We start from the raw sequence: 27,713 nt of genomic DNA on the forward strand, positions 1-27,713 counted from the left end.
CTTGTGTGTGGTCCTTTTTCTTTGGGTGGCTACTTCTCCCCTGGACCAGCCCAGGAAGGGACAGGTAGAGAAGGTCAGTTGTTGTGAGGTGGCTGCAAGACATCTTGTGGTTTCAAGCTCTCTAAGCCTTTCTTTCTTGGAGGTGTTTTTTTATTGGCTTGTTAGGTGTATCAGTAGCCCTCTCCTGTCTGGGCTCCCCCAGCCATCTTTTGTTTTTTGGGGCGGGGCCCCAGCAGGGTTCGACACCCTGTATGGGGCCCGTAAGTTTTTGGCCTTTTTTCGGTATCCCCGTCAGGGCCCTAGGACTTTGAAGGATTTATAAGAGGCCGTACAGGGCCCTGTAGGGGAGAGGACGGACCATATAAAGGATAAGGCCACACACTTGGCAGACATAATTCCATATTGCAATATTTAACTACACTTTTCATAATACTTTTATAGCTTCTGGTCTTAACATCCGGCGATAGCAGACAATGAGTCGTCAGGAGGTAAAGCAAAATAAATTTGAATCCATACGGAGAGGATGATAACGAGGAGGTTGCAACTGACCCAGAGATTGAAGTACTGGTACAAGCAACATACCCCGCTAGTAACGATGAGGCTTTTAGTGACAGTGACTACGAGACCGATGTAGAACGAGATACCGATGAGTCGTGCATGGATGAGGATTTTGATGAGGAGGACGAGAAAGAGGAGCAGAAAGGATGGGCGGCCAAGGCGCTTTGCTTTCGCTGAGTGTGCCGTGTCCTCGAGTGTAATGGTTCACAAGAAAATAACGAAAATAACGATTTACAGGGCAAAAAAATGCAAAGCGTCACTTTCCACAGCGTTTCAGCCAAGGACAGTGCCCCCCTAAAGGTTTTGCGGGGGTTACGGGGGCCCCCGTAAGGTTTTCGGCCGGTACAGGAGCCTGGTACGGGGGCCCCTCCGTAAGGAAAATTTGGGAGGTACGGGGGAGCCCGAGAGCTTCAGGAAGGTCAGTGTCGAACCCTGGGCCCCAGCGTGAAGCGCCCAGGGGGGCCCCAACCTATCGGATTGCTCATGTCCGTGTGGCCGTGGGTAACGGACCGAACATAATATCTCGCCCGGTTGAAAGGCGTTATTGGTAATATATTGCATTCTATATTGCAAGGTATCTCGCCTGTAGCCAACAAAAATCGTATGAGCACAAACAAGTTTGGCTGCCTCCATTGACCGAGGTGAAAGTCACATGAATGCCTCCTGGCTAAATTTCATCTCAAAAGGTGCATAATTGAATTCTGAGATGACAGCATATGATAACTCGAACATGCAGCTTGTGTTATCATTTGCCTGCACGGGCATTCCGACTTGCGGTCTGCTGCACTGTCCATGCGGCATGCACCAGGGATGTGATTCGCATGGAGCCTGCAGCAGGCGGTGCTGACAATTCGGCTGGTGCAAGCTTAGCTCCCACACCATCAGCACTGCTGCAACAAGCACATCTCCCACCACATTGACACTACCCATCAATTGTCACACATGCCACACTAGCTAGCTACTGGCATGTATGGATGCAGGGAGGCCCCGCCCTTTCTCCAGCTTCAAGGAAGCCGACACCTGACTTGTCGGTTTTTTCTTCCCTTAGGTTCCGTTTGTCATTGGTTGTGTTATGGGGGATTGTTTCAGAGAACTTTTGCCCCAGCTGAAACTTGTGGACTTGCTCTAGTGGGACCTGACAGCCCGTTGTGTTTTCACTGCAGCACCATCCCCGGATGGAGGTGCTGTGTAGTGACTGCGTCATTTGTTGGCAGTCTGAGTTGGGGCTGGGAGCACACAAGACTAACTGACTTGTGCTGTGTGCTCCTGACCCTTGTGCAGTGTTTTGGCTTTGGCCCCTGGCTCTTGTGGCCCACAGTGTAATCTAAGTCATACATACACACATACATACATAACCTGGCAGCTGGCAGAGGTTAAGGCCTGACTTCTGCTCCCGAAGTGTCTGGGTTCTAATCCGCCTGCCGACTTCTCGGGTGTTTGAGAAGTGTTGAATTGGGAGGTGGCCCCCCATCTTATGGACGGTGTAGGACGTGATAATATCAACTTGCACGCTGACCAGGAACTAAGTTGAGGCGTCGTTGATCCGCTAGATTTGGTTGGATGCTGGTGGTGAGTTGCTGAACCCAACGAATACATTCTGAAGTCGGATGGGGTGAATGGATTAGGGTGCCCCTCTAGCAGGGGAGAGCAGGGAACTGCCTCGGGAAAGGGGGCCGCTGGTGAAGCTTAACCACCCTGTAACGACATACATACATAACCGCAGCCGACAAATGATCCAGCTCTCTGCTCTAGAGTGAACAGTCGACAACTTGTTGCTTGAAAGTTGTCGACGTTGCAAGCAACAAGTTGTCTGTCACGGCCACTATGCGCCAACGAGAACTGCCAAACGCTGATCCATCCTTCCTCCAACTCCCAGAGTATTCTATTCCTTCTTGCAGCATCCTGTCACCTTGTGGAATGCCGTATGAATGGCACATGGACATACCATGGCGAAGGGCCCCAGCTGCGACAATGCACCACCGATCCTGACCTCAAGCCCATTACACTGCCCAAATACACACACGCATTAACACCCGCCCATCATCCTGGGCCGCACGTTTCCTGTGCAACGTTCTTCAAGCCCTGCTGCGCCTCTTCTTTAAACCTCCTGTAAAACTCTTCACCATTGAGATTCCAACCCAGAGCACTTAGACTCAAGCCCAGTCGCATTCACAGAAGCAAGGACCCGTGCGAACCCAAAGGAAATGCTCACCGCATGTGCATCCATCCAGCCTGCAGCAAATGTGTATGTGCCTGAGGTGGCGACGTGTTGCCGCAGCAGCGAGGCTAGAAACCCGCAGAGAGCCGGGAGGCCACCACGCCCTCCCTGAAAACCGTGGCCATCAGCAAGAGAGTTCGTGAGCAAGGGACTGACACGCCCCGATCAGTCTCACAGCTCCACCTCGCGCATCTCACCGTCGAATGCCGAAACCCCGCCGCCTGCTGGATATCCATCCGGTGCACCCACCGCAGACCCCATGCCGTAAATTCCTCCATACACATTCGAGTACGTGCTGTCGTACGAGCTGTGCGCGGCGAACGGATCGTACGGCTTGGGTTCGCCACCACCTACGCCGCTGCTCATGGACGTGTAGTTGTACACCGCTGCAACAGCACCACCCGCTTGCCCCAACAACATGCTGGGATACCCCGGCACCTGCAGACCCGCCTGACCCGAACCGCTGCCGTACAACCCAACGCTGCCGTACCCAAGAAGATCGTCCACAACAGCGGCCGCCGCCTGCCCCGTTCCTGCCGACTGTTGGACCTGGGACACGCCGCCCGCTGAGGCGCCCCGCAAGCCGCGAGAAACCGGATGTTTCGTCTGCTCCGTATTTACCTGCTGCGGCTGCTGTTGTGGCTGCTGTGACGGTTGCTGCTGCATCGTGCTTGGGCTTGGCGCCCTGAACGCCTGCATATTCGTTTGCTGATTACCCGGTTGCGGAGAACCCGTGCTGTATGACCCAAAGGTTGCTTGATTTGAAGCTGGATAAACGGGGTGCTGCGGAGGCGGCGGGGCCTGTGCAGGCGGCATTAGTTGCTGATGTTGCTGCTGGGGGATGGCAGCCTGCTGGTTGTGACTTTGCCGGCTGTCGGCCTGCGATTGGTAGTAGGACATCGGGGCATACGGCTGCTGCTGCTGCTGCTGCTGCTGTTGGTGATGCGGGGAGGGCTGCTGCTGAGTCGCTGCCGAGGATGCCAGAGGCGGCATCTGCTGCTGCTGTTGCTGTGGTGGTGGCAGTAGCGACGGCGGCGGCGTTCCTGAGATGCTGTCCTCTGGCTGCTGTGGAGTGCTGGCTGCTGGTTGCTGCACATCATGCAGCGGCCTAGCGCCTAGGCCTAGCGGCTGCTGCCCCTGTGGCTGTGCCGCTGGGGCCACCCGCTGGGAGCAGTGGGCCTGTGGCTGTTGCATCTGCTGCGGTTGCGAATGAAGCCATGGCTGCTGATCGGGTCCCCAGGCAGTGTAGCTCTGCAGCGGCACAGGTGAATGCGACTGAGGGGCCTGGTCCGACTGTCCTGTGCTGACGCCGTACGACACGCTATGCGACACACGGAAGGAAGCGTTGTCGCTGCCGCCATCTTGGCCCTGAACCGCGCGGAATTGGGTCGCCATGACGACGCCTGTGCTTGCCGCTGATGCACCCGGGGGCGCACCCCCGCTGATGCCGAAGCTGTAGCTGCCATCGACGGCAGGGACGCCTAAGGAAGAGAGGTGGGACGCCGGTGGCGGCTGCTGCAGCTGCTGCTGCTGCTGTTGCTGACTAGAGGCGATGAGCTGCATCTGCTGCCCAGGGTACGACGACTGAGGCGGAGCTCGTGCCCATGCTGCCGTGATGGCTGCCTGATCCTGGCCTTGATCCGCGAGCGGCTGTTGCTGGTGTTCTTGTTGTTGCTGCTCCTGTTGGTGTTGATGATCCGTTGGCGCTTTCGCCAGAGGCAGTGGGTGGAACTGCTGCTGCTGCAACGCCTGCTGGGGCTGCTGCTGCTGCGGCTGCTCGGGCGCTGTTCCATACAGGCTGCCAGTGCTGCCGCCTACAGCTGCATACACATCCGCTTCCCCGGGCTGCAGCGGCTGTGGCGGCGGCGGGATGAAGAACGAAGACGGTGGCGACGCGGTGGCTGGCGACTGCGGCACGGAGCCAGAGGCGGCTCCCGCAAACGAGCCACCGACGCCACCAGCGCTTCCCCCTCCACCGGGTCCGGCTCCAAAGGTATTGACGTACCTGGCGTGGATTCCCTTGCCCCGCTGCGAAGATGGCCAGGGGGTTGGAAACCACATACAGGCGGGGTCATAAGTTATCACCAGAAACCCCGAAAAGAAGCACTGTAGAGACCCACACGGCGACAGTCCCGCAGAGGAGCCTGGAAGCGGCCGGTGGGGCCGGGTGGGTGGATGGTTGCACGGAAACTCCCCAGCCGGGTCAGACACGACCGCCACATCAGCAGGGCTCCCCCAGCCACCCCTTTCCTTCGGCCCCCCCACCTTCGGCCATGCGCGCCCCCCCAATCCGCCACGAGTTGGACCGAACATGCCCTGGCTGTACCCGCACATGCGCCAGTCTCATTATCCCGAGGCCCCTGGTACCAACACGCACACACATACATCTGCGCTGCAGCTTTAGCCAGCACACGCGATGATGGCTCCCGGGCCCCGTCCTCCCCCGGAACCCCCGGAGACCCGACCCCAGCCCACCTGGAAATACTGCGACGTCATCGGAGGCGTGGCGGTAGAGGCAAGCGAGCTGGAGGCACTTGGCGGCCCACCCGCACTCCCCGGCCCCGCAGAGGACCCCAGGTCACCGGGGGGACCTCCCTTGGCGCTGCTTGGCGGAGTGGTGAGCGGGGACTGACTCGAGCTTTGCATACCACCTACGACACACGGACATTAGTCGGTCAGCCGGTCAGTCGGTCAGACCGGAGGGGGGAACCAAATGAGAGGAGCTCTTAGAAATAACTGCTGGCGGAGAGGGCCGGTAGCGAAGGGGGTGGAACCCGCCAATCCGTGACGATGCCAAAAAGGGGATAAGACGAACTGGCGAATGGAGCAGATACTAAAGACGGGTATTCCAGGAGGGAAAGGGACGTATGCCACGAGTTGGATGACCCAAGCGGCATCAGCAGGAAACCTTCGCGAGGTGTATCCCCCATACATACACGTACCTCACGGACGCAGGGCTCTTTCCTTCCATCGGGCTATTATAGTCTAAATCTGCGTCCCAGCCAAACAGGCCGCCGGCGGGCCCTCCGTCACGACCACCCACCGAGGTCCAATACCTCCGCGTGTCGCCACCTCATCCACCCACCCACCCACCCACAACGCCACCACGCCAAACGCAGCATAGAAAACTTAGAAAACTCAAGAGGCTGCTCACCCTGGGCACCGGGAAAGGCAGTGCTCTCCACCCCAGTCGCCACAGCAGCGGCGGCAGCAGCGGCCGCCCAGCCGCCCCCGAGCATCTTGGGCGGCTCTGGGGGCTTGTCTTCTTCCACCACCGCGTCCTCCTGTCCGCGCATCACCCAGCGCTTCCGTGTCTCGTCGTAGTAGAACTGGTTTTCCTCGCCCAGGCTGCCTTGCTTGGGACCGGTCCCCCCGCCGCCGCCGCCGCCGCCCTTGCGGCCACCGAGCAACTTGAGCGGGTTGATCAGCCACCTACTGCTGCGGGACAGGAAACACACAAGCACACCTATATGTGGGACATACGCTATGCTTTGCGGGTCCTCTTTCAGCTTCAGGCGGCTCAATCCCACGGACACCAGCACAGATACTGTAGCTCGTAGCAGTGTCGATGGGCCTTACTCTCCTTAGATTTGCTGAGGCCGGCACGCGTGAAGCGGCGCGCTCAGTTCGACCCAAGTACCGCAAGCCAGGCACGAGCATAAGCACAATAGACACGCGCGCACGGTCCATGATAACCGACAGACGGCGCGTGAGCCCGGTCGGCACAGCCAGGCCAAACACGCCAAATGTACCGACAGAAGTGGACCGACGGCCGGGTAGGAGCTGCGCAGGAGGACGCTAAGCATTCGTCCCAGTAGACGGCTACTCCTCCGTTAACGTGGACCAAGGGGGGCAGCTTGTCCAGTGCGGGGGAGTAAGGGTATTATTATATATAGTGCTTTGTAGTGTGTAATACGCAGCATAGCTCCTCCGAAGCGTACCTGCCGCTGCTGCTAACGGCCCTGGTGGGAGGGGAGCCTTGCTTGCCGCCACCGCCCTTGCCGCCACCTGCAGCACCAGCAGCAACGGCACCCACAGCATTTGCGCCTCCAATTTGCACTACTAGAAAAACGACAGCGAGCCGGACAGCTGATGGTGCGGTTTTCCATCACTCGTGGAAGTGACGCGGCGCAGCAACGCAAAGGCAGAAAGGCGGTAAACACCGGCATTGCCATTCTGTCCTTACTTCTAAACCCCAAAACACAAAGCCCCACAACCTGCCGCCTGCCATTCTCCTCACCTTTGCCCTGGTCGCCGCCGCCGCCCCCGCCACCTGGCACCGCAGTGGAGCCTTCCGCCGGAACACCGCGAGCCGGTACCGACATTGAAGGCGACTGTATTAGCCCCTGCGGGGGCAGATCCATGGCACTGACGATGCGGCGGTGGCCCAAAGGCTGCGGCTGCTGCTGCTGCTGTTGCAGGGGCTGCGACCGGGGATCCTCCACGCCCGGCGTACTGACGCTACCCCCGATGCCGCTAGCCGTAGACCCAGACCCGGCCCCGTTGGCTCCGAAGCCGCCACCGACACCTGCGTCGAAGCCGTATCCGGGCAGCAGAGAGCCGCCGGGAACTGACCTGGGAGCAGGTGGCACTACCGTACCCGAAAAAGACGTTCGTGGCGGCTGCTGCTGCACCACCGACGCGGACGCCACCGGCGCCGTCACAGGGCCGGCGGAGGTGTTGCCCGGAAGCCAGGAGGTGCCCACAACGCCATCGGCAGCAGCCGCCAGCGCCGCGGTGGAAGCCGAATGCTGCATCCGACCACCGTTCGCACCCACGCTGCCACCGCCGGTCGTGTTTTGATACCCGGGCTCGATCGGCTGCATCCCCGGTGCTCCGGAGGACCCCGGCACGTGCGGATGCGGATGAAGGTCGAGCAGCCACGGTGACACAGGACCCATGTCCGTCGGTCGGACGGACGGACCGCCAAGGACGACCTGCGGCCCCGTCGGCCTCGCGGCCGTGGCGGCGGCACCGTCTGTGCCGCCAGCTGCGCCACTGGCCGGTGTGCTGGCTCCTGCGACCGCGGCAGTGGCGCTGGCCTGGGCGCCGGCGTCGATTTGCTCTCCGCCCCACAGCAGCTTGTTAATGGTGCCGTCCAGAAAGCGGCCCACCTGCGGTGCAAGGCGGGGATATTAGGAAGAGGTGAGGTGAGGTGAGGTGAGGTGAGGTGAGGTGAGGTGAGGTGAGGTGAGGTGTGAGGTGAGGTGAGGTGAGGTGAGGTGAGGTGAGGTGAGGTGAGGTGAGGTGAGGTGAGGTGAGGTGAGGTGAGGTGAGGTGAGGTGAGGTGAGGTGAGGTGAGGTGAGGTGAGGTGAGGTGAGGTGAGGTGAGGTGAGGTGAGGTGAGGTGAGGTGAGGTGAGGTGAGGTGAGGTGAGGTGAGGTGAGGTGAGGTGAGGTGAGGTGAGGTGAGGTGAGGTGAGGTGAGGTGAGGTGAGGTGAGGTGAGGTGAGGTGAGGTGAGGTGAGGTGAGGTGAGGTGAGGTGTGAGGTGAGGTGAGGCGTGGGATTCAGAGCAGAGCCGCAAAGGCGACGCAGGGCGTGACCGCCTGAGATATTATCTGTGGAACGGATAGGAAGAGGACGGGATGACATACATACATACATACATACATGACTCATGCCGTCATGTGTGACCTGCACGTGAGCCCCTTGGCGTGGTCCAGGCGTTTAGTGGTGGTGGAGGAGGAGGAGGAGTGGAGGTGCGTGGAGGAAGTGGAGGTGTGTGCCACGAATATCGGTGGGAACACACTTGGAAAGCATTTCGACTTTCAAAAGGGATTTGGCCGGGCAGGGCGTCTTGAGCTTTGTGGACACGTTTGTCGTCTGTTCGATAATTCTGCCCACACTTGCCCTACGACCTTTCGCTGCACTCACACGCACACTGACCGAACCGACAAAGCACTCCCCGTACCTTTGTGATCGTGGACTCAGTCCGGCTTTGCAAGTTGATCGAGTTGGCCTGCGTGTGGAGGGAACACGGTAGGGAACGTAATCGACCGCCGAGGGGAAGGGCAGCTGGCCTATCGGCAGACATGGAGATGGCCAGGGGGCCTCCACACGAGGGTCTGGTCGCTTCGCGTTTGGTAGTATACGGCACCATAGTACGGCACTTTAGGACCAGGATCTTCCCTGGACATTGTTCTAGGCATGTGCCGTACCTACCTGCGCAAAATGCATTAGCCGGTCCTGCAGCCGCCGCAACTGCGTTTCGGTGGTATTCAGCCAAGCGCCGGCAGGGAGGCGACCCGCCGCTGTGGGGGCTGCCGGCTGGGCTGGCTGGCCCTGTCCTGGCGACATCGCCACACCACCGGCTCGCAGTACAGACTCCACCGCCGCACAGTACTGCAGCGCTTCAGAGATCTTGCCGTACTCGACCAGCTCCCAGGCATGTATTAGCTTAAACGGCAGCAGCGCCCACATCTGCAGCAGCAATGCATCGGCGGCGGCCGCAATAGATGCCGCCGTGGCGCTCGCGGCGGCGGCGGTGCTGACGCTTCCACCGGCTCCGCCAGCAGCCGCCGCGGCCTGGCGCAGCAGCAGCCATTCCAGGACCTCGGTACGCTGTAGCGCCAGCGCACCGTCAGCCAGCGGGTGCTGCAGCACAGCGGCTGTAGTGGCACCGAGGAGGCTGTAGCGGAAGTCTACGGTGTCTGGCAACGATGGTGGGCAGTTGGACAGGCAGTAGCAAACATGCGCGGGCAGCACCTGCGTAGTACGGCGGTATACACGGTGCACAAAAGGCATACCTCATGACGCATGAGACGAGACGTCCTGGCGCCAAGGTCACATGCGGTACCACATGAATAGGAGACGGGTGCACGGCTAAGAAGTCTACAGGCGCCGGTTGCCAAACCATGTCCCTACACATCATCTCATCCTACGCCAACACTCTTCTTTTTCACGGCACTCTCCGGCATGTCCTGCTACCTGAGAGGCCTCCGTTCGCAGCCTATCGCCCAGCCGTACGACAGCCTCCGAGCAGTCCACGGGCCCCCGAGTGGTTAACAAAACCACCAAATGCTCCCTCCATGCTGCCAGCATGCCGCCGCCACCGCCGTCAGCAGCGGCGGCGACTGCTGCAGCACTGCCGCCGCCGCTGTGGGCTTTACCCGCGCCATCGCCACTGGTGGAGGCGACAGCCGCCATTGGGTTGTAGAAGCCCGCCGGCGGCATCTGAGGTGCTGGCGAAGGGGCAGCGGCGCCAAACGACGGCGATGTCAGCGAAACGCCGCCGCTGCTAACAGACCGGGTCGGGCTTGGACCCGTCGCCGTCATCACCGCCGCCGCCGCAGGTACCGCAGCGTCCGCTGCGTCATCGGGTGTCGCGTGCACCAGATCCGGTCGGCCAGCCAGCACCAGTGCCAGCGTGCGCGCGGGCGTGCCCGGCAGTAGCAGCGACTGCGACATGGCTACAACTGCCTCTTGGAAGGCACGACCGTCGGGGCTGACAGCAGTAGCCAGCAGCAGCGCAGGACCCCACAAACCGGCCTCCGTCGCCACCTTGAGCGCGTCGGCCTTCCTGCCCAATACCAGCAGCCGCTGCATGCGCTTGGCGGCTGCTTGCTGCAACGCCTCAGATGGGCCGGCAGCCAACACGGGCGGACCTCCCATCGCGTGGTTGCCATCCAGAGCATCATCGTCGTCGACGGCGTCATCGCCATCGGCTTGGTGTTCATTATGTCCCTGATCGCCGCTGACGGCAGTGGTGGCGTTGCCGCCGGCTGTGCTGCTGCTGGCAGCGCCAGTGGCAGCCGCCGCGGCTGCAGCTGCGGCGGCTGCAGCGGACTGGAAGAACCCGCCAGCCGCGGCCGCGAGGCCGCTGGCCGTGGAGGTGTTCTGCTGCTGCTGCTGGTTGTGGTGCTGGCTATGGTGGTGACGCGGGGGGTTGTGTCGCCGCTTCAGCAGCAGCTTCACCAAGTCGGACTCCATGGACTGGTCCTCTTTGCTCTGAGGGGCGGGGCCATAAGAGGGTGGGTAGATGTGTAGACCCATGTAAACCCGTCTCCATTTGAGGACATGGCAACATGAAAGGACATGTTTTGTGAGGGAAGATTAGCCAGTGAATAAAGCCAAACAGCAGTAGCAGTAGTAGCAGTAGTAGCAGCAGAAATTGGCTAATAGTCAACTGCAGCACACATCGATAGCTGGGACAGACAGAAGCCCCACCGCTCCGCACACCAGACGCCACCTCCAAGGTGACCACCACCGCGACTGTTGAGCTGCCGGCCCCACCTCCTTCCCCTGAACGCGCACTCGCCGTCTGTCCCCCCTTACCTGCCCCATAAGCCACCCTCTGGCCTGCTTGGTCTTCCCGGCCTCCGAGTGCTTCACCATCAGCTGCAGCACCTCCCACAGCAACTGCCTCTGAGCCGCTGTAGCTGCTGCCGCCGCAGCTGTGGGGCCCCCTGCGTCGCCCGCGTTGGTCTGCTGCTCCCAGGGCGCGTCGTCGGCGCCACACGCTGCTGCGTGGTCACTCAGCCACTTAAGCACCTGCACCACGACATGTCGGGTGAAAGCTTGGACGTGCGGATGCGGTTCGGGTGGGGTAGATGAGAAGTGAAACACTAGGCGAGGACTGGCGGACTGGACGCGCATAAGCGCATAAACAACTAAACAGCAATTTTCAAGGCAGTTTTCACGGAATCTTGTCAAGGTTGGATTCGTGGCATTTTCGAAATCCAACTTAAATTTCCCCAGACTCATGTGTAAGGACACAGCCACGCACCTTGTCCTTGCTTGTTGCGGGACCCAAGGGCCCAGGGAAAGCCGCCAGCTGTCGCAGCAACGGCTCCAGCACGGGCGTGGAAGCGGCAGCCTGCGCGAGGTCGGCAGGACCAGCAACGGCGGTGGCCCAGGGCTGTGTAACCATTCACTCCATCCGCATGACCACCACTGACAACAACAACGACAAAAAGAATAACAACAAGAACAACAAAAAGAGTTTTGCGAGCACCTTGACGTCATAAAAGCTGCTTTCTTCCTCAATGCTCATTTCAATACCTCTTTGCCGGGTGGCGGGCGGCGGCCACTGCCTTCTTTTAGAGCCCTTCCCCACGCCGCGCCACCTGTCCCCCCCCCCACCTGCCCTCCGCGGGGTATCCGCTTGTCGGCCTTGGTGGGGCCTCCGCTCGAGCCTGAGGTAGAGGAAGGCTGCTGCTGCGACGGCGGCTGTCGGGGGTTCCCCCCTGCCAGGTGCGTTTGGGTGAGGGCCGCTAGCGGCAGCAGCTGTAGGGGACCCGGGCCGCCAAACACCGCCATGGTGCCTGCAGCTGGATGGTGCGGTGCGATGTGAGCGGGGCCTCACCAAAGGGACCAGCGGGGCTTAGGTATATATACGAGCGAGGCGGCGAGATCGCCGGAGGGATTTGGTTGGACAGCAAGAACCCCAGACGCATTCAAGCTTTCAGCAGCAACGTCAACCTTTTTTTCGTTGATAGTTGTATGGGTTTCGTTTTGTCATGTTGGGTAACAAGACAAACAGATTAGGGTTTTATTGTCAGTTGCGACACACAGCGCCACAGCGGAGGGAGAGAAGAGAGGGACCGATCAGTCCCACACACAGCAGGCAAAACATGCGCACGCGCGTTCTGGCAGAAGCAACGCGCACACATACAACTTACAGACAGAAAACAGACTGAAAACTTATTTCCCTCGGCGGGCACAGCACAGCGGCGCACCTGTGTCCGTGCCTGACGCGGGCGGCCGCATCAGCACCGCTCGGCCGCCAAAGCCAAAGGCGAATACTACGTGGGTGGGTCGGCCGTGGGGGCATGTGCGAGCCAATTCGGGGGTCGTAGGCAAGTAATTGACGTTGGCTTGCTGCATGCCGTACTGCTGCTGGCCGTACATGCCACCGGCGTACGTTCCTGGGGCAAACATCTGCGCTGCGTTCTGCTGGCCGTAGCCCCCATATGCCGCTGCCGACTGGGATCCACCGCCGTGCGGCTGACCGTACGGCTGCGCAAATTGTGTTACGTCATAATCGAGCTGCTGATGACCGAACGACGAGGCTGACGCGGAGGCAGAGCCGCCGTACGGGCCCCCGCTGGTATACGGCAACGTGACTTGTTGGCCATACATGGGCTGCTGCTGTTGAGCGGCAGGATGCTGCGGCGGCGGCGACTGCTGCGCGCTGTACGAAGCAGGGCTCGTGAAGTTGGACCATGCAACAGCGGGCTGCTGTGGATACTGCTGTTGATGGTACTGATACTGTTGCGCGTAATGCGGGTGATCCTGCTGCTGCTGCTGCTGCTGCGTGTTTGGCTCCTGCGATGATGATGGCTGGTGCTGGGCTTTCGGCTGGTGGTGGTGGTGGTGGTGCGGCTTGTGGCCGTCTTGGCGATGATGTTCGTGTTGGTGATGCTCGTGTTGGTGGTACTGGTGATGGTGGTGCTGATGGTGCGGCTGGTGGCCTTGTGCACCCGTGCCGCTTTGACGGGGCTCGACGGGACTTCCTGCCTGCGGGGCCGGTGGCTGCGGTTGCCCGGTAGCATTCCGGGGCTCACCCGGCGGCGGCTGCACATACTGCTGCGGAGCGGCTGCATCAGGTGCTGCCGCCTGGGACTGTTCTGGCTGCTGTTGCTGTTGTTCTTGCTGTTGCTGCTGCTCGTGCTGCCCGCGGATTGTCGATTCTGTCTTCGGAACGCCTTGCTGCGGCTGCCGCGCTTCCTGCGGCCGCCTTTCCTGCTCTGCCTGCTGCTGCTCTTGTTGCTGTTGTTGCTTCTGCTGTTGTTGCTGTTGTTGCTGCTGCTGTTGCTGCTGCTGTTGCTGCTGCTGTTGCTGCTGCTGTTGCTGCTGCTGTTGCTGCTGCTGTTGCTGCTGCTGTTGCTGCTGCTGTTGTTGTTGGTAAAGATAATAGTAGTACGCGTAATACTGTTGGTAGGTCTCCGTTGCATTGGCAAGGTTGTAGCCACCCGCAGCCTCCCAGGCCGCTGTGGCGGCAGCTACAGCCGCAGCCTGTACCTCTTCCGCACTCATCACGACAATCGCCCCGGCCGCCGCGCCCACGTCACCTGGCCCCTCGGCTGCCGTTGCCCCCCCCGCGACTTCCGTCATACGCTTCTGCGGCTCCTGCCCCTGGTCCGGCAGCTGCCCTTGCGGTTGCGGTTCTACATGTCGCCCCCTGTTAAGCTGGGTCGCCACAGTTCCGTCTGTAAGCGCCCCCTGCTCATCCGCCACTGCGGGCCACTCAGCACCCGTAGCTTGCCTCTGATGCACTGCCGCCTGGCCATCCTGCCCCTGCGCTTGCCCATGCTGCCGGCCCTGTTCCTGCGACCATAGCCTCTGCTCACTATCCTGACCTTCCTGCAACCGCTGAGTCTGCTGCGCCTGCCCATATCCGAATGCATGCCTGATTGGGTCCCCAGCTGCAAAGTACGCAGTATCGCCAGCCACAGCCACAGCCGCAGTTGCAATTGCATGTGACGAGGACGGCTGCGGGTTCGGGCTGGCAGCAAGGTCGTGTAGGACATGTGCCTGTCTGCTGCTGTCCGTTAATACCGACGGGGCCTCGTGCGGAGCAGAACCGCCAGGCACGGCGGCGGCTGCAGCACCTGGCCCCGGGCCAGCAGCTACCGACGCAGTGTCACCGGGCGTCGGACACCCAAACGTGCGTGAGGCCTCGCCTGCAGCCTGTGCTTGGGTTTCGCGGGCCTGGTCCTGTGCTAGCGACTCCACGCCGTACGTTTGCAGAGCTGACGCATGCGGCTGCCCGTACGCCCGCCCATTGGACGACCCAGGTAATTGTTCGTATGCAGGCTGCTGCTGCCGCGGTGCCGCGGGCAATCCAAACGCGGACGCGGACTGGTTGTAAGCTGTGTGCTCCTGGTGTTCGTGCGCTCGGTAACCTGGCTGTTGGAAGTACGGCGGCTGTTGTTGACCGCCCGCAGGGCCGGCCGAGGCAAGTTCCTGCGCGGCGCTGTGTCCGTGCGGCGCTGCGACATCGTTGACCTGGTCAGTAGGAGCCGCTGTAACGGCTGTAACGCCTCCAGGAGTGGTGGCAGCACCGGCGGGCGCTGCCAGCTCCTGTGGTGGTTGCTGGTGCTGCTGGTGTTGGGCACTGTCACTGATCCCTCCGTCGCCTCCGAAAGTGTCCGGCAGGTTGTCAAAAAAGTCACTACCGTCTAGGTCCCCTGTCGAGGCCCCCTGGGGGCTCTGTTGTGCGACAGGAAGTGGTGGTGGCGGTAGCTGCTGCTGCTGCTGCTGCAGCGGTCTGAGTGCAGTGGAGTGGCTGACACTGTTAAACTGGGCGGCCTGCTGAGTCTCCGGCTGCTGCTGCTGATGATGATGAGATTCTTGCTGTTGTGGCAGCTGCGGTGGTCGCGAGGCCAGCTGCTGCAGAGGCTCCAGCCGTTGCTGCTGCTGCTGCTGCTGCGAGGGCGGCAGCTGTTCCAAGGGTGAGAAGAACGGCGCTGGCAAGCCTGCTATCGCCGCCGTCATCGAATCTGCTCCTCCCCCTACGACAAGTGCTCCCTCTGGCGCTCCATTGACCCCCTGGGGCCGCGGCGTGTCAAAGAAGCTCGTGCCGTCATCCTGCGTGGCAGACAAAACACCGCCAAAACCTGCGGCACGTGTGGCGCCCAAATCCAGCGAGAACGCGATCGGCTGGGCGATGGCATGTTGCCCGGCATGCCGCTCCGCTAGACCCTGCTGCTGGGGCTGCATTTGCGGCAAAGATCCCTGTCCCAAATAATGTTTAACATGCGGACCAGTATCAGCAGGTTGCGGGCGCTGGGGCGGCTCACGTTCTTCATCACCGTCATCCAGGGAGTCGAAGAAGGAGGCCGCGTCATCGGCTGGCACACTTTGCAACGGCTGTGGTGCAAACGCCTCGCCCGAAGGGGCGGTCGCAGTGGCCCCTGGGCCAGGCTCCCCATGGGTGCGTGGGGCGCCGGCCGCCGAGGCGGCAGCAGTAGCGGTGGCGGCCATGGGTGCGGCCACCGCTGCCGCAGCTGCCGCCGGAAGCTCTGCTGCACCCAGCGAGTCAAAGAACGATGCTCCCACGTCCACGTCTGTGGCACCTGCATGATGGGTTTTACTGCCGTACTGCCACTGCGGCTGGTGTTGCTGCTGCGGCAGCCATTGCGGTTGCTGCACCGCCGGTATGGCGGGCTGCTGCCATTGCCCGCGTGGTTGCGTCCACTCGGCAATTTCCCCGGCAGCGGGCACTTGGAAAGGGTAACGGTCCTGCGCACCACCCGCTGTCGCTGCCGCTGTCGCAGTAGCAACAGCTTCGCCACTGCCGACGCCAGTGCCGCTAAAGGTTTCATCTGCAGCCGCTACCCCAAATACGTCGTCCTCATCCTGGCCTCCGCTGCTCCCAAACAAAGCCGAAACATCCCCCACAACTTCCTGATATGTGCTAACAGGCGCGGGGTTCCTAGCGACCGCCGCTGCCGGTGGGCTGATAACTGCAGCCGTGCCGGCAGCCGCCACGGCTGCCACCTGTGGCGGCTCTACGCCCCGAGGCGACATCGCAGGCGAGTCAAACAGCGGCCGCGACGCCTGGCGAAACTGGGTTGGCCCAACAGCCCAGGCAGAGGGAGCACCGCTACCCCCACTGTCACTAGGCGCCGGGTCATCTGCGCCGGACGGCGCACCGAAGAGGTGTGACAGGTTACTGCGGCTGCCGCGGACGATTGTGTACTGTCCCGGCGTCTGCAGCTGCTGTCCCTGGAGCCCAACGGCTGCCGCCGCTGCGCCGGCCAGGTTACCTTCAGCTTCAGCTGCGACGGCAGGCTCGGCGGCGGCGATAGACGCAAAGATATCGTCAGCATCGCCCGTCGCCAGCGCACCACTGTCACCAGCTGGCCCGAAAGGGTTTTGTGCTGCGATTGTGAAGCCGCTGAAGAGGGGCTCCCGACTGCTGCTGCTGCTGGCACCGCCTCCAGAAGGTTGCTGCTGCTGCTGCTGCTGCTCCTGCGATTGCTGCTGCTGCGATTGAGTGTGTTGATGTGGTTGCTGCTGCACCTGTCGCGGAGGCGATGGCGAACACGGCTCTGGTTCGGTGTCGAAGGAGTCGGCCATGAGCTCGTCGAATGCATCGTCGAAGGCGGCGAGTTCCGACGGAGTCGCTGTTTCAGAAGACGCGATGGATGTGCGGTACAGCCGTGACATGCCCGGACGGGCCCTGCAACAACAAGCGCAGCCACAGGCAAGAGAACCGCAGCCAGAGGAAAGAAGGGATAAACAGCGAGATTCATAAACAGAACGTACGAGTGTGTGCACTTCTCCTCCCCTGCCTTTCGGCCCTTAGCCACACAAGTTAACTGGAAAGAAGGAAACGCCAGAAGCACGCGGGAGCTCGTTTGCATGAAAATAACGTCAGAACGCCGAGGCGCACCTGAGGGCGGCGCCTGCCACACCGCCAGAACCTCCCTCCGTCTGCCCCATTGGCATCTGCGCGAAATCCGCTTCCGACAACAACTCGGTAGCCGCGTCAAAGGAGCCTGGCGTGGACATATCCGTCACGAGGTCCCCCTCCGCGCTCTCCTGGCCGCTGTGGAATGCCACTACGGGGCTGCCGCCTGACACCGGCACCGCCGCGGACACCGGCCCAGGGGTCGAGGAAGGACAAGGCGTCGCGGTGGCAGCACTTCCCAAGTCGCCGCGCTCCTGCACTGACATGGCGCTGGAGGACGGCATCCCGACATCGCAGCCGCTGGCCTGCTCTTGCTGCTGCTGTTGTTGCTCCCCACGCGACGATGGCGGCGGCGACTGAACCGCTGCTGCGGTGTTGGCGGCCGCCAATATCCCCGGGTTTAACGCATCGCAATAGCCCATGCCCTCCACAGCTGCTGCTCCATAGCCGCCGCTATCGTCGTCACCGCCCGCAAGGCCCGCGTCGACGCTGGCCTCTGACGGTGCCGCCGCCGCATGAGGCTGCCCCGCTTGGCCACCTGCCATCTCCGGATTGCTCAGGGCCCCCGCCACAGGTGCCGCCATATCCCCCGCCACAAGTGCCGTCGCAAAGTCAGCATCGCTAAAGCGTTCGGGATCTGGGTCACGGTCCCGGAAGGAGCTGGAGACGCTCAGCCGGTGGCGTTGCGACGGTGTCCTGGACAGCACGCTATTGCCCGAGCCCGACAGCCCCGGCGGAGGCGGCAGCGGCCCAACAGATGGCGGAAAGTCTAATGGCAGGCTCTCCTCTGCCGACGGCGCAACCATCCCTTGCGGTGGCGGCGGCATCAGGAGCACCTGGCTCGTCGGCAACAACCCTAGGCCGGCGGCGCTGGTGAAAGTAAGGGAGTGGGGTTCACCGGCCCCATCACCTCCTAGGGGTTCCGCCTCCACATGTGAGCCACCACCACCACCACCACCGCCGCCGCCGGCCGCCGATGCACACGCAGCATCTGCAACACTGCCCGGAGCCGCGTACGACATGTCTGGGAAGGCCTTGTGTTGCTTGTCGCCCTCCTCGCCTGGTGAAGCAACAGCTGGGTCTTCGGGCAGGATGAACCCAACAGACAGCTTGCGAGTCGGCGGCAACAGCGAAGGCAGAGGTGGAGGGGGCAGGGGCGCCAAGGGGTCGGGGCCTGCCGCCGCGTCGGCGGGCTCACTGCCAGCCGCGCCCGCCGCAGCCACGCCCCACGCGCTCGTCGCTCCAGTCGACGCCGATGTAAAAAAGGGCGTCACTGAGAAAGACACCTCCCGTGTTGCCATCAGCTCGTTATCGGCAGCATCCGATTCTTGGTCCGCCGCGGTCGGTGGCTGGGTCGAGGGAAAGGAATAAGATGGAACCGCCACCGTTGAACCTGCCGCCTGCCCAGCATTGCGGTGCAACTCCGCCCCTTTCCCTTCACTCTGCGCTTCCGAATGGCGACCAGCAGACGTTGCCGGGAAGGCCCCCAGCAGCTTAGCATCACCGGCACCCTCGCTTTCCTCTCCGAAGCCGTCGAAGAAAGAGAGCGAATCGTCCGCCTGCTGCTGGTTGCCGGCAATCTGAAGCCGCGCGGATGTCGTCGCCCAGGATGGCGATGCGAAGGGCGGGCTAGCGGAGGCGCGCTCAGCCATCGCATGTTGTGCAGACGGCGGCGTTCCCAGCTGCGCCGACTGGGCTGCCTGTGGCTGCGGCGACTGCATTGGTAACGATGACGGTGGCGGTAATGTGGCCCCCGTAGCCAATAGGTTACCCGGCAGCACAGCATAAGGCCCCGTGGCAGTTGGACATGCTAATGTAGCCACAGCGGCTCCCGTGTGTGGACCAGGGACAGCCACTGCCGCGGGAGGGGCCTGATGCAGGGAAGGGTGCAAGGACTGGGTTTGCTGTGTTGGCGGCCTAGGCTGCGCCGCTGAGCAGGTTTCGACCAACTGTAGGGCTCCTAAAGGCGCCGGCGGCGAAGGGGGGAGGGGCGTCACAGGGATTGACTCCGACGTCGAAGGGTGGGAAAGCACTCCAGGCGCTTGGTGGGCGGAAGCCGCAACTGCATGTGCAAGAGGTCCGGATGTTGTTAGTGCTGGATTTGGCAACTGAGGAGTGGGGTTTGACAGTTTGGAAGGCGGTTGAGCTGTCAAGGGCTGCGTGCGTGAGTCTGCCAGTGGCGCCACGGCTGCTGCACGTGGGATGGAGGTGCCTTGAAGCGGTGGGACTGGGGTTGGGTCCTGGGATGGTGGCAGGGCTGCAGGCGGAACCGGCGGGGGCGGTTGCGCCGCTGATGCCATAGGAGAGCTAGGCCATTCAGGACTGTCATCCGATTCGCTATTTGCGAATCCGGCTCTGCTTCCCGTTGGAGCGCCGGCTGCGACAGGATGAAACGGGTCGTCGTCGTCGTCAAAGTCCAGGTCGCCCCAACTGTCAAGGTTAATTGACTGGGATTCCATGCGGTGTTGCTATCCAGGCTTTGACACAAGGAAGCGCATGAATTGCGGTTCCCAGCAGCTCCGTTTTTCGTGGCGATCGGTGGTGAATCCGATACCCTCAGCGACTCTGCGACATATGGAAGCTATCGTGTATTGATTTGTGCATCACGGTTACCATGTCGGGCAGTTCTATAATGTGTACTAGTGTATGAGTATACTGTATCCTTTCATGATCCACGCTTGGCTGCTGGATCAAGCTTATCGTAAGATTCACAAATAATTATTTTGCTTTGAAAGAAGTTCGGAATCGCCGATAGGAAGTTGCTTTGCAGGTTGTCGGGACAAGTTGGATCACGTATTGGCAATTTTCAGCCAATATCGACAACAACACCTATTGCGGACGTCATTCATCCGCAACACTTACTCTGTCACCACACACAGCTTGCACGGGACCACATGCGAGCAGCGACAGCTCGACAACGACTCAACCGGCAGCAACAGCCCGCGCGCCAGTATGTCCGTTCTCATGGCCAGCAGCTGCTTAGGTCTGCTGCGATCTCTGAATCATGGGGACCTTGCGTCGACGTCGCGTGGCTACAGCAAAACTCGGAGGTAGAGACTGCGGCGAACCTCGCCTCACCTCGACCATCGACCTGCATTTAAGGGCTTCCCAAGGCTAGTGCGAACCCAATCGTTATGTGACATGACATGGCTAACTCCTCGACCATTGTAAGAGGCGCCTGGCCACCCATCCGTGCCTTCTCTTCAGACTGATACTGGCTCATACAGCCCTCATGTCCTCTAATACCGGAGTCGTCACTGTGCCCTTTGTCCCCTTTGTCATAATCAACCAACCGAAGCACGGCCGGCTGCCTTTGTCTTTAGTGCCTTTCCGCGCCCTCCAATGCCAGGATGTACGGGTGTACGATGCTCGAGGTCATGTTCCCGGGCCCAATGAAGACATCACGTCCTGTTCGGCCGACTACGACGCATATCTCGATGGGCACATCCCGGTGCGCAACCTCGCCTTGGTTTGCGCCTCTGGTTTCTGTGTTCCCCTCACCTCTCACTTCCTCCTCTCAACTGGGGGAGTTGAGAGGAGGATCTCTACCCCGGATCTCCATTCGCCGCACCCTCCCTCACTTCCCTCACCTGAACCTCTCATCCCATCTTTGCAGATAACCTCAAACTCAGCATTCCACAAGCCTTCCCCTTTTCATACCAATGCATCCAGGGAGCCGTCTTCGTCAACTGGCTAAAAGACGGAGCCGCATGGCAAAACCGCCTAGGCGAAATCACTGACGGCAGCAGCAGCAGCATCGACAGCACACCCGCGAGCAACAATGCATGGGTAAACTGCGGTGAACTGGTGCTAGCGGTGGTGACAGATCCCGAAAGTTACCTGCCTTGTTTCGAAGCACGTGGCCTGTCTGCGGATCGGCCTGTAGTGGTGAGTGGATGACCTCTTTTTCCCAGAGCCCATTTGATGTCCATCTCTTGGCTTGCTCCGGGCTTGGTCTGCTTATCCGCTTCCTTAATTGCCATCCACCGTCCCCCCTTTCCTTCTCTCTGTCTCCTCCCGTTTGTCACACATCATGCCGATGGCACACGGCCAAAACCCGCGTGCGGAGTATGATCACCCACGTACCTAACCCCCAACAATACACGTGTACACCGTACCTGCTGTACCCGGCAGGTGTACGATGACGGGGCGAGCATGATCGCGGCGCGCGTGTGGTGGCAGCTATTGCTGTACGGCCATCCGGCGCCGTACGTTCTGGCTGGCGGGTGGGAGGCATGGCGCGCGGGAGGGGGCGGTTTGGAGCTGTACGAGCCATGTCCGCTCAAGGCAGGTGGCTTAACCGGTATAGCGCCAGAGAACGCTTCCTGAGAGCGCCACATGCAAGGGAGCATCACACATCACCGGCACCGCCAGCTTGTTCTGCGTCCTTTCAAATTTGGGCCAAGTGGTTTGGGTGAATTTTGGGTACAAGCGGGGTCTAGGTGGCTCCAATAGCCGTGTGGGTGTGGAAACAGGTGACATGCCCAAATGCATGTGACACGAGGCTAAGTCCCGTGGAGGGGTGTCCTCCACAAAATTCCATATCGTATCCCAAGGACTTTCCGTACTCAGTAAACATGCTCTTTATTGCCCCCCTAGCGGCACCTTGTCCTCTTCTTCATTAACGTTTCAGCTTGCGCTGCCGCCCAGCCCGCCCACCACGAAGCCCACCTCCACTCCACGAAGCCATACTGCTGCTTGCGCCTGCCAGCGTTTCCCAGTTCACTTCCCCATCCAGAGATGAGGACAAAGCAACAACATCAACCTCCCTAACGTACTTCCATGTGTAGTAATCCCTTGCCGTCTCCCTTGCGGCTGGCTGCCAATGCTCTCGTACGGCACAGCTATCAAGCGTGTACGACGCGGAGCCACGATTGCAGTACCGTGCCTCGCGTGAGGAGTTCATGTTGGCCGCGACACGGGGCCCTGGAATAGGAGTGGAAGAACCCCTGGCCACGCAACATACGGTGGCAGTGCTGCTGCTGTCGGAGGTGCGTCGACTAGTCGTGCAATCGTAAAGTTGTTCCTGATTTGGATCCGAGCGCTTGTTTCGCCGCCTGATCGACTGTTTTTGGATGCGGTGTTTGGCTAGGAATCCTAACATTTGCAACGATAGGTTTCAATGTACCGGTGCACCGACTCCTGTGCCAGTGCCGATGCCATGGGATACCTGTGTTATCGTCAGGCTTTGTTTTGTCCAGTTAAAGCCCTAACACACACACACACACACACATTGACGACGTCCTCGATTAGTGTGTGGCGTGTGTCCCCCTTGTCCTTCCCTCCTCTACTTCAAGTCCCCAGGTCCCCATTCCCCCTTCGCCACCGGGCCCGCCTGCAGAGTCATGATGTGGACCCCGGGTCACCACTACCCACCCGGGTCGATTCCTCCTCTTCCGCATCATCTGTTTCCACCTCAACCGTTTCGGCCGACTCTGGTGGCCATGTCGTCCATCTCCCTTTCGCCTATCACGCATCATTCCCTTCGCTGCTGCGCACGTGCTGCACAACCACCACCGCCATCCCCGCTACCACCACAACCACCAGCCGCTATATTCCATGGACATCGGTGGTGCTCGAGAGAACCGCAGAGGGGAGCGCCCTGGCCCGAACACTGACTGCCGCCCTAGGGGGCTTGCCAGTGGGCCCCGACAGCCCTTATCGGCTGCTGCTTGCCTCACCTGGGGATGCTGCGGCGGGGGCATGTGCAGTGGGCGCCCTACTGAATGCGGCCGGACACAAGCGCTGGGCAGTGTGCGAGGCCTGGTGATGCCGGATGTGGGGGTGTGAACAACGATACGCTTTCGCCTGTTTGCTGGTCTTCGTCGTTGTTATCAGTGGCCATGATTTTCACGGAAGCAATGTGAGGCACGCATTTGCTTGGCGTTGCATGGGAAGTTTTGCCGGCCGGTCCAGGTGGTCGGGTAACCGATTTTGGGGGGCTGCGATTAGTTTCCTCCGATCCCGCCTAGCAGCCCTCAACGTCGAGGCCACGGCCGCGGCCCTTCCCTGTGGGTGTAGGGCTGGCACGCATCAAGCGACTGGCTGTGGGTTGTGTGGGATGCGGTGCAGGGGATGCCGTGGTGAGGCTGCAGGGTCCCTGAACTTGAAGACCTAGGGCCGAATACTCTCGTTTGGGTCAGCTGTGGGTTGCACCGCCTGTGCTGCAACAGCCCACAACGGCAGCAGCAGCAGCAGCAGCATTGCTACTTGATATCGAGCGCCGTGCTGAGCGCTGCCAGCGGCACCGCCAGCGCCACTGGTCGCTGATCGGCTGTGCGGCGGATGGGCAGTGCACTGAACTGGGGCATCCAGGCGCGTCTGGTGTGCAGGGAGGTGTTGGGGCCGCTGGCGTGTAGCAGAGTGTCCAAGAAGACCACCTGTTGTGCGGCAGGAGGGAAGAGGATGGAGGGCACGGAGGGGACAGAGGAAGAGGAGAAAGAGGAGGAAATGTCTTATACAATATGTATATGCCAAAACAACAACACAACTGACCACGTCGTTACTGCAGACGCTCTGAGCAGTAAACTATCAAAAGAGGGAGGCCACAGGTAATAAAAGAGTACGAGGAGAAGGGTATGCGGAGTAGGAGTAGTAGCAGTAGCAGGAGGAGTAGGAGTAGTAGCAGGAGGAGTAGGAACAGGAGTAGTAGCAGTAGCAGGAGGAGGAAGACGGCGATGTTAGGGGGCCATGGAGGATAAGGATAAGGCGGATGGTGAGGTAGTGGTGGTGATGGTAATTGAAGGCGGATAGGACTTTCAAACCCTAGCATCATTAGCCTCAACAGCAGCCCGTGGACCCCAACCCCTGGACAGCTTGACAGCCGGAAGGGGATGAGCGCCGGCCCATAAGGCCCCTATGAAGGCCTGAACGGGAGGAGACAGCGTCCCGTCGTTGTGTTTGGAGATTCTGGCCGGCTGGTAACGGACAAGTCGCCGAAATCCCGAACTTCACGTCGCTTGCCCCACCCCATCCGCCCGTGGTTGGCCCCTCGAGGCTCGCTCTCACCACAGTCCCCGCCGGCACGAAGAGGTGTTCCGCCAGCCCGTAAGTACTGGGCTGCTGCTGCCGCCGTCGCGCGCCTGCTTTATCATGCGGCAAGGGATACGCCGCCGCGGAATCAGATGTCGCTTCGGAAAGTCCTGCTGTAGCTGTAGCTGTAGCAGCAGTAGCTGTAGCAGCAGCAACAGGACTTGGAGCTGCAGCGTGCTATCCAACCAAGTGTTATGTTAGTGCCACTGACACATCCGGACCGGTCGTACTGGCCGCTGTGCCAGAGGCCGGTACAATAACAGCATAACTATGCCTCCATATCCCGGCGAGGGCGCGGCCGTGACAGGCCCATGTGCGTCTTAGGCGGCAGCAGCGCCGACTGGGTGTGAAATGAACACCAATAATTCCTCCCCAGGAATTATTGGTGCTTCCTAGCGCAGTGGCTGCCTTTGGACCCACCATTATGACCGTCGTCTTGTTCTTCTTGTTGTTCCCCCATGGCGCTGCTCAACGCGAAGTGGCTTCCGGGCAACACGGCCAAAGCGCCATTTTCTGCAAACCAGCCGTCCAGACACCACATACACACATATGGACACCCACATACACACATATAGACACACATACACACATATACACACATACACATACACAGGGGAAGGAACCTGCACACACGTGTGCGCTGCGGTGTGTGCGAGGTAAAGTTGGGGGAATGACAGATGTGAGGGGCAGCTTCTAAGCTAAGATACAGCTAAAAGGGCGTTTCCTTCATTCCCACATGCGAACGATGCTCTGGACCGTACCCACAAACCCAGCGCTGTCGCAGGCTCCTCGAGGGTCTGCCCAGCACACACAAACATACACACGCACAAAGAGCACACATCCCGTCTGCACGCAAGACCACGAGCTCGCATAAAAGGGGAACGGCAAAGCCACTCGACGTATCAAGTGCAACCTGCTACCGCGTTTGTCAAATCCTCTTTGCCATCCACATATCCACCCCACCCCACCGGGCCTATTGGTCCATCCTTTCTACTCCTCCCTCCCGCCCGCCCTCTGCCCGTTCCCCCATCCAGGCATCCCTCTTCTCTCTGACATCTATACTACACGTCGCCGCACCCCGTCAACACCCCCCCCCACACACACACGCACCCGCCGTCATGTCATCTAGAGCGGTCCAGACCTGGGCGCTTCAGGACGGATGGTGAACCCGCGCAAACCACACACGCACAGGTGACGGGAAAGAAAAGAGGGTGACAGGGGTGGCAGGGGCGGCGGTTAAGGCAAGGAAGGGAAGAAGTGTCACCTAGCGGACCTCCAAACGCCAAACCTCAACATATTCAACACACCCACTTCTGTTCCCTCTCCCGGCCTCCTTACCCAGTTGATCTAAAGCGCTGCACAAGGACCCTATCTTACCACGACACGTCATCAGGAAGTCAATACCCGTTCGGCGATTAGGCGACGTTTTTCGCGGCCCTGTGCGCTGGTAAGTCCCATAACATACCTTCACATCTACCTTAAGAGCCCCGCATGTCAGTTAACGCTCTAGACGACGGGAGCTGACCCTTTGCCACAAGTTTGTTTAGGGACATAATACAACGCAGGAGCTCTAACATCCGAGCATTAGACACGAGGGAAACCCTAATAATGGCACTACCACCAACTACGACGGCTTGTAAAGAGACGCGCGTGCGAGTCAAATAGTGTTGTGTACCAGGTGGGCAAGTTTTGGTTGCTCGCTGTCCATCATCACCATCACCATCACCATCACCATCACCATCATCAGACTCCTTTTTCAGTCCCCCTCGCAGACGCCCATGGTGCCCCGGGGGAACACCCCACTTGAGTTCCAACCCCCCTTTCCGCCTTTCCAGCTCGACTCACCGACACGTAGGGGCTGTACTCGAACTCCGAGCGGCCCCGGCACCAGTTCGAATCCCGGTGCCAGCCGAATGCAGCTGCGGCACCCCCCCGAGCGGGCTTGAGGACGAACTGCTCGTTGAACAGGTACGGCCCAACACTGCCTCTGAACCCGTCGGCTGGGGCAGCAGCAGTTGCCGCTGATGGCACCGGTGCTGACGGCGGCGCCATCACACCGCCAACACCGCTGCTGGTGCCTGCGCTTCCGACCTTCCCAATGGTGACGGTTCCATCAGCGGGGGCGCCGGCGCTTGCATCCACGCCTGCACCCCGGTCGGAAGTGGTCTTCACGCAACCGTTGCCGGCACCGTTGTCGCAGTTTATGTCCTTTCTGCTACTACAATTAAACATGCTGACAGTGTCGCAGCAGGCAGCAGTGGCCCGCCCTTGAGGGTTGTTGTTAGAGGCCGCAGCGGCAGCAGCAGCAGCTGCGGTGGCGGCGGCGGCGGCCTGCAGGCAGCTGTCATAACGTTGCTGCCCCTGAACGAGGGGGTTCCCGGGCGGGCAGGGTGGGCAGCCGAGAGCCGACCGCGCCAGGCAGTGCAGTCGGGGGCAAGCTAGCAAGCCGAGATCCCCGAGCTGGACGGCGGCGAGGCTGCGTCCCGATGCGACCGGCACGGCCGCCATGCCTGTACACGACGATGGTGCTCGCAGTAGCTGCGGCTGCTGCTGCTGCTGCTGGGGCGGCGGTTGGCCAGCGGTAGTAGCACCCAGCCCTGGCAGTGATGCAGTAGTAGTGGCAACAGCAGCAACAGTAGTGGCCTCGGCTTCGGCGATTCTTGGGCTGTAGCTGGTTTTTCCGTACGGCCGTGTCACCTCGAAAACGCAGCCCCTGGGGGAGACGGCAGGGTCGAGTGGAGTTGGGACGCTGCGTGATTGGAGGGAGGAAGGGATTGGAGGGAGGAAGGGATTGGAGGGAGGAAAGGATTGGAGGAAGGGATTGGAGGGAGGAAGGGATTGGAGGGAGGAAGGGATTGGAGGGAGGAAGGGATTGGAGGGAGGAAGGGATTGGAAGAGTGCCGGCAGGGGTTGCTGGACAAGGAGGTACCGAGCCAAGTAAGCAGAGCGGTGGAGGGGGAAAGGCAAGGTTGAAGGGGAGGGGGAAAGATGGAGGGACTGCTCGGGGGTACGGCGCTTTGGGTGAGGTGTGGGGGCCATCCGGGAGGGGATGATCCCTAGGCGAGCGGCGCTGGGAGCGGGCGCTGTCAGCCGTGGGGCTGAGAGTTGCGCACTGATAACTGGTCCGAAGCGAGCTTGCCTGCTCTTGGCCACCGCATCACTAACACCAAGCGAGTATGCTCTTTCCTCTTCTTCCTCTCCTTCTTCCTCTTCTTCCTCTTCCTCACACGCTGAATCGACGTCATCGTAAGCGCCGCTGGCTTCGAGCACCAACTCGGCTTCCTGTGCGGACCAAAGCAAGTGCTGGAGTGAAGGCCTGACAGGATTACATCACAGGATATATCACGACAACAGGCAAATGATTGTTCGCCAGTCAAGCGAAACTTACAAACTGGATTTTTTGCAATTCAACGCTCTGGAAAAAACTCTCGAGGACAACATAACCGTCACGCAATAACTGCTGCCTCACGCAGCTATATTCGTGACAACTACACAGCATTCTCGCCCTAGCTCCTTCAAATTACTTACAAACACAGGGTTTTATT

General features: G+C 60.5%; 1 protein-coding gene across 1 annotated transcript; it reads right to left on the minus strand.

The window, feature by feature from the left end:
* Positions 1–299: 299 nt before the first annotated feature.
* VOLCADRAFT_106114 (uncharacterized protein) lies at positions 300–27,693 on the minus strand (the record flags this gene model as incomplete). The annotated part of the gene is made up of 27 exons (XM_002953791.1): positions 27,557–27,693; positions 27,308–27,450; positions 26,014–26,881; positions 24,930–24,965; positions 23,347–23,516; positions 22,818–22,858; positions 21,255–21,355; positions 17,119–19,007; positions 16,771–16,905; positions 16,376–16,572; positions 13,740–16,231; positions 12,455–13,076; positions 11,859–12,040; positions 11,503–11,592; positions 11,052–11,267; positions 9,705–10,724; positions 8,940–9,482; positions 8,689–8,736; positions 7,017–7,890; positions 6,718–6,784; positions 5,931–6,214; positions 5,252–5,427; positions 4,897–4,920; positions 3,938–4,804; positions 2,974–3,559; positions 2,771–2,790; positions 300–338 (listed from the first exon to the last, which is right to left on the minus strand). The coding sequence occupies exons 1-27, from the start codon at positions 27,665–27,667 to the stop codon at positions 300–302; spliced, it is 11,841 nt and encodes a 3,946-aa protein (XP_002953837.1). The 5' UTR covers positions 27,668–27,693.
* Between the last annotated feature and the right edge of the window lie 20 nt (positions 27,694–27,713).

The sequence above is a fragment of the Volvox carteri genome (genome assembly GCF_000143455.1).
Source record: "Volvox carteri f. nagariensis unplaced genomic scaffold VOLCAscaffold_38, whole genome shotgun sequence".
NCBI classification, from domain to species: domain Eukaryota; kingdom Viridiplantae; phylum Chlorophyta; class Chlorophyceae; order Chlamydomonadales; family Volvocaceae; genus Volvox; species Volvox carteri.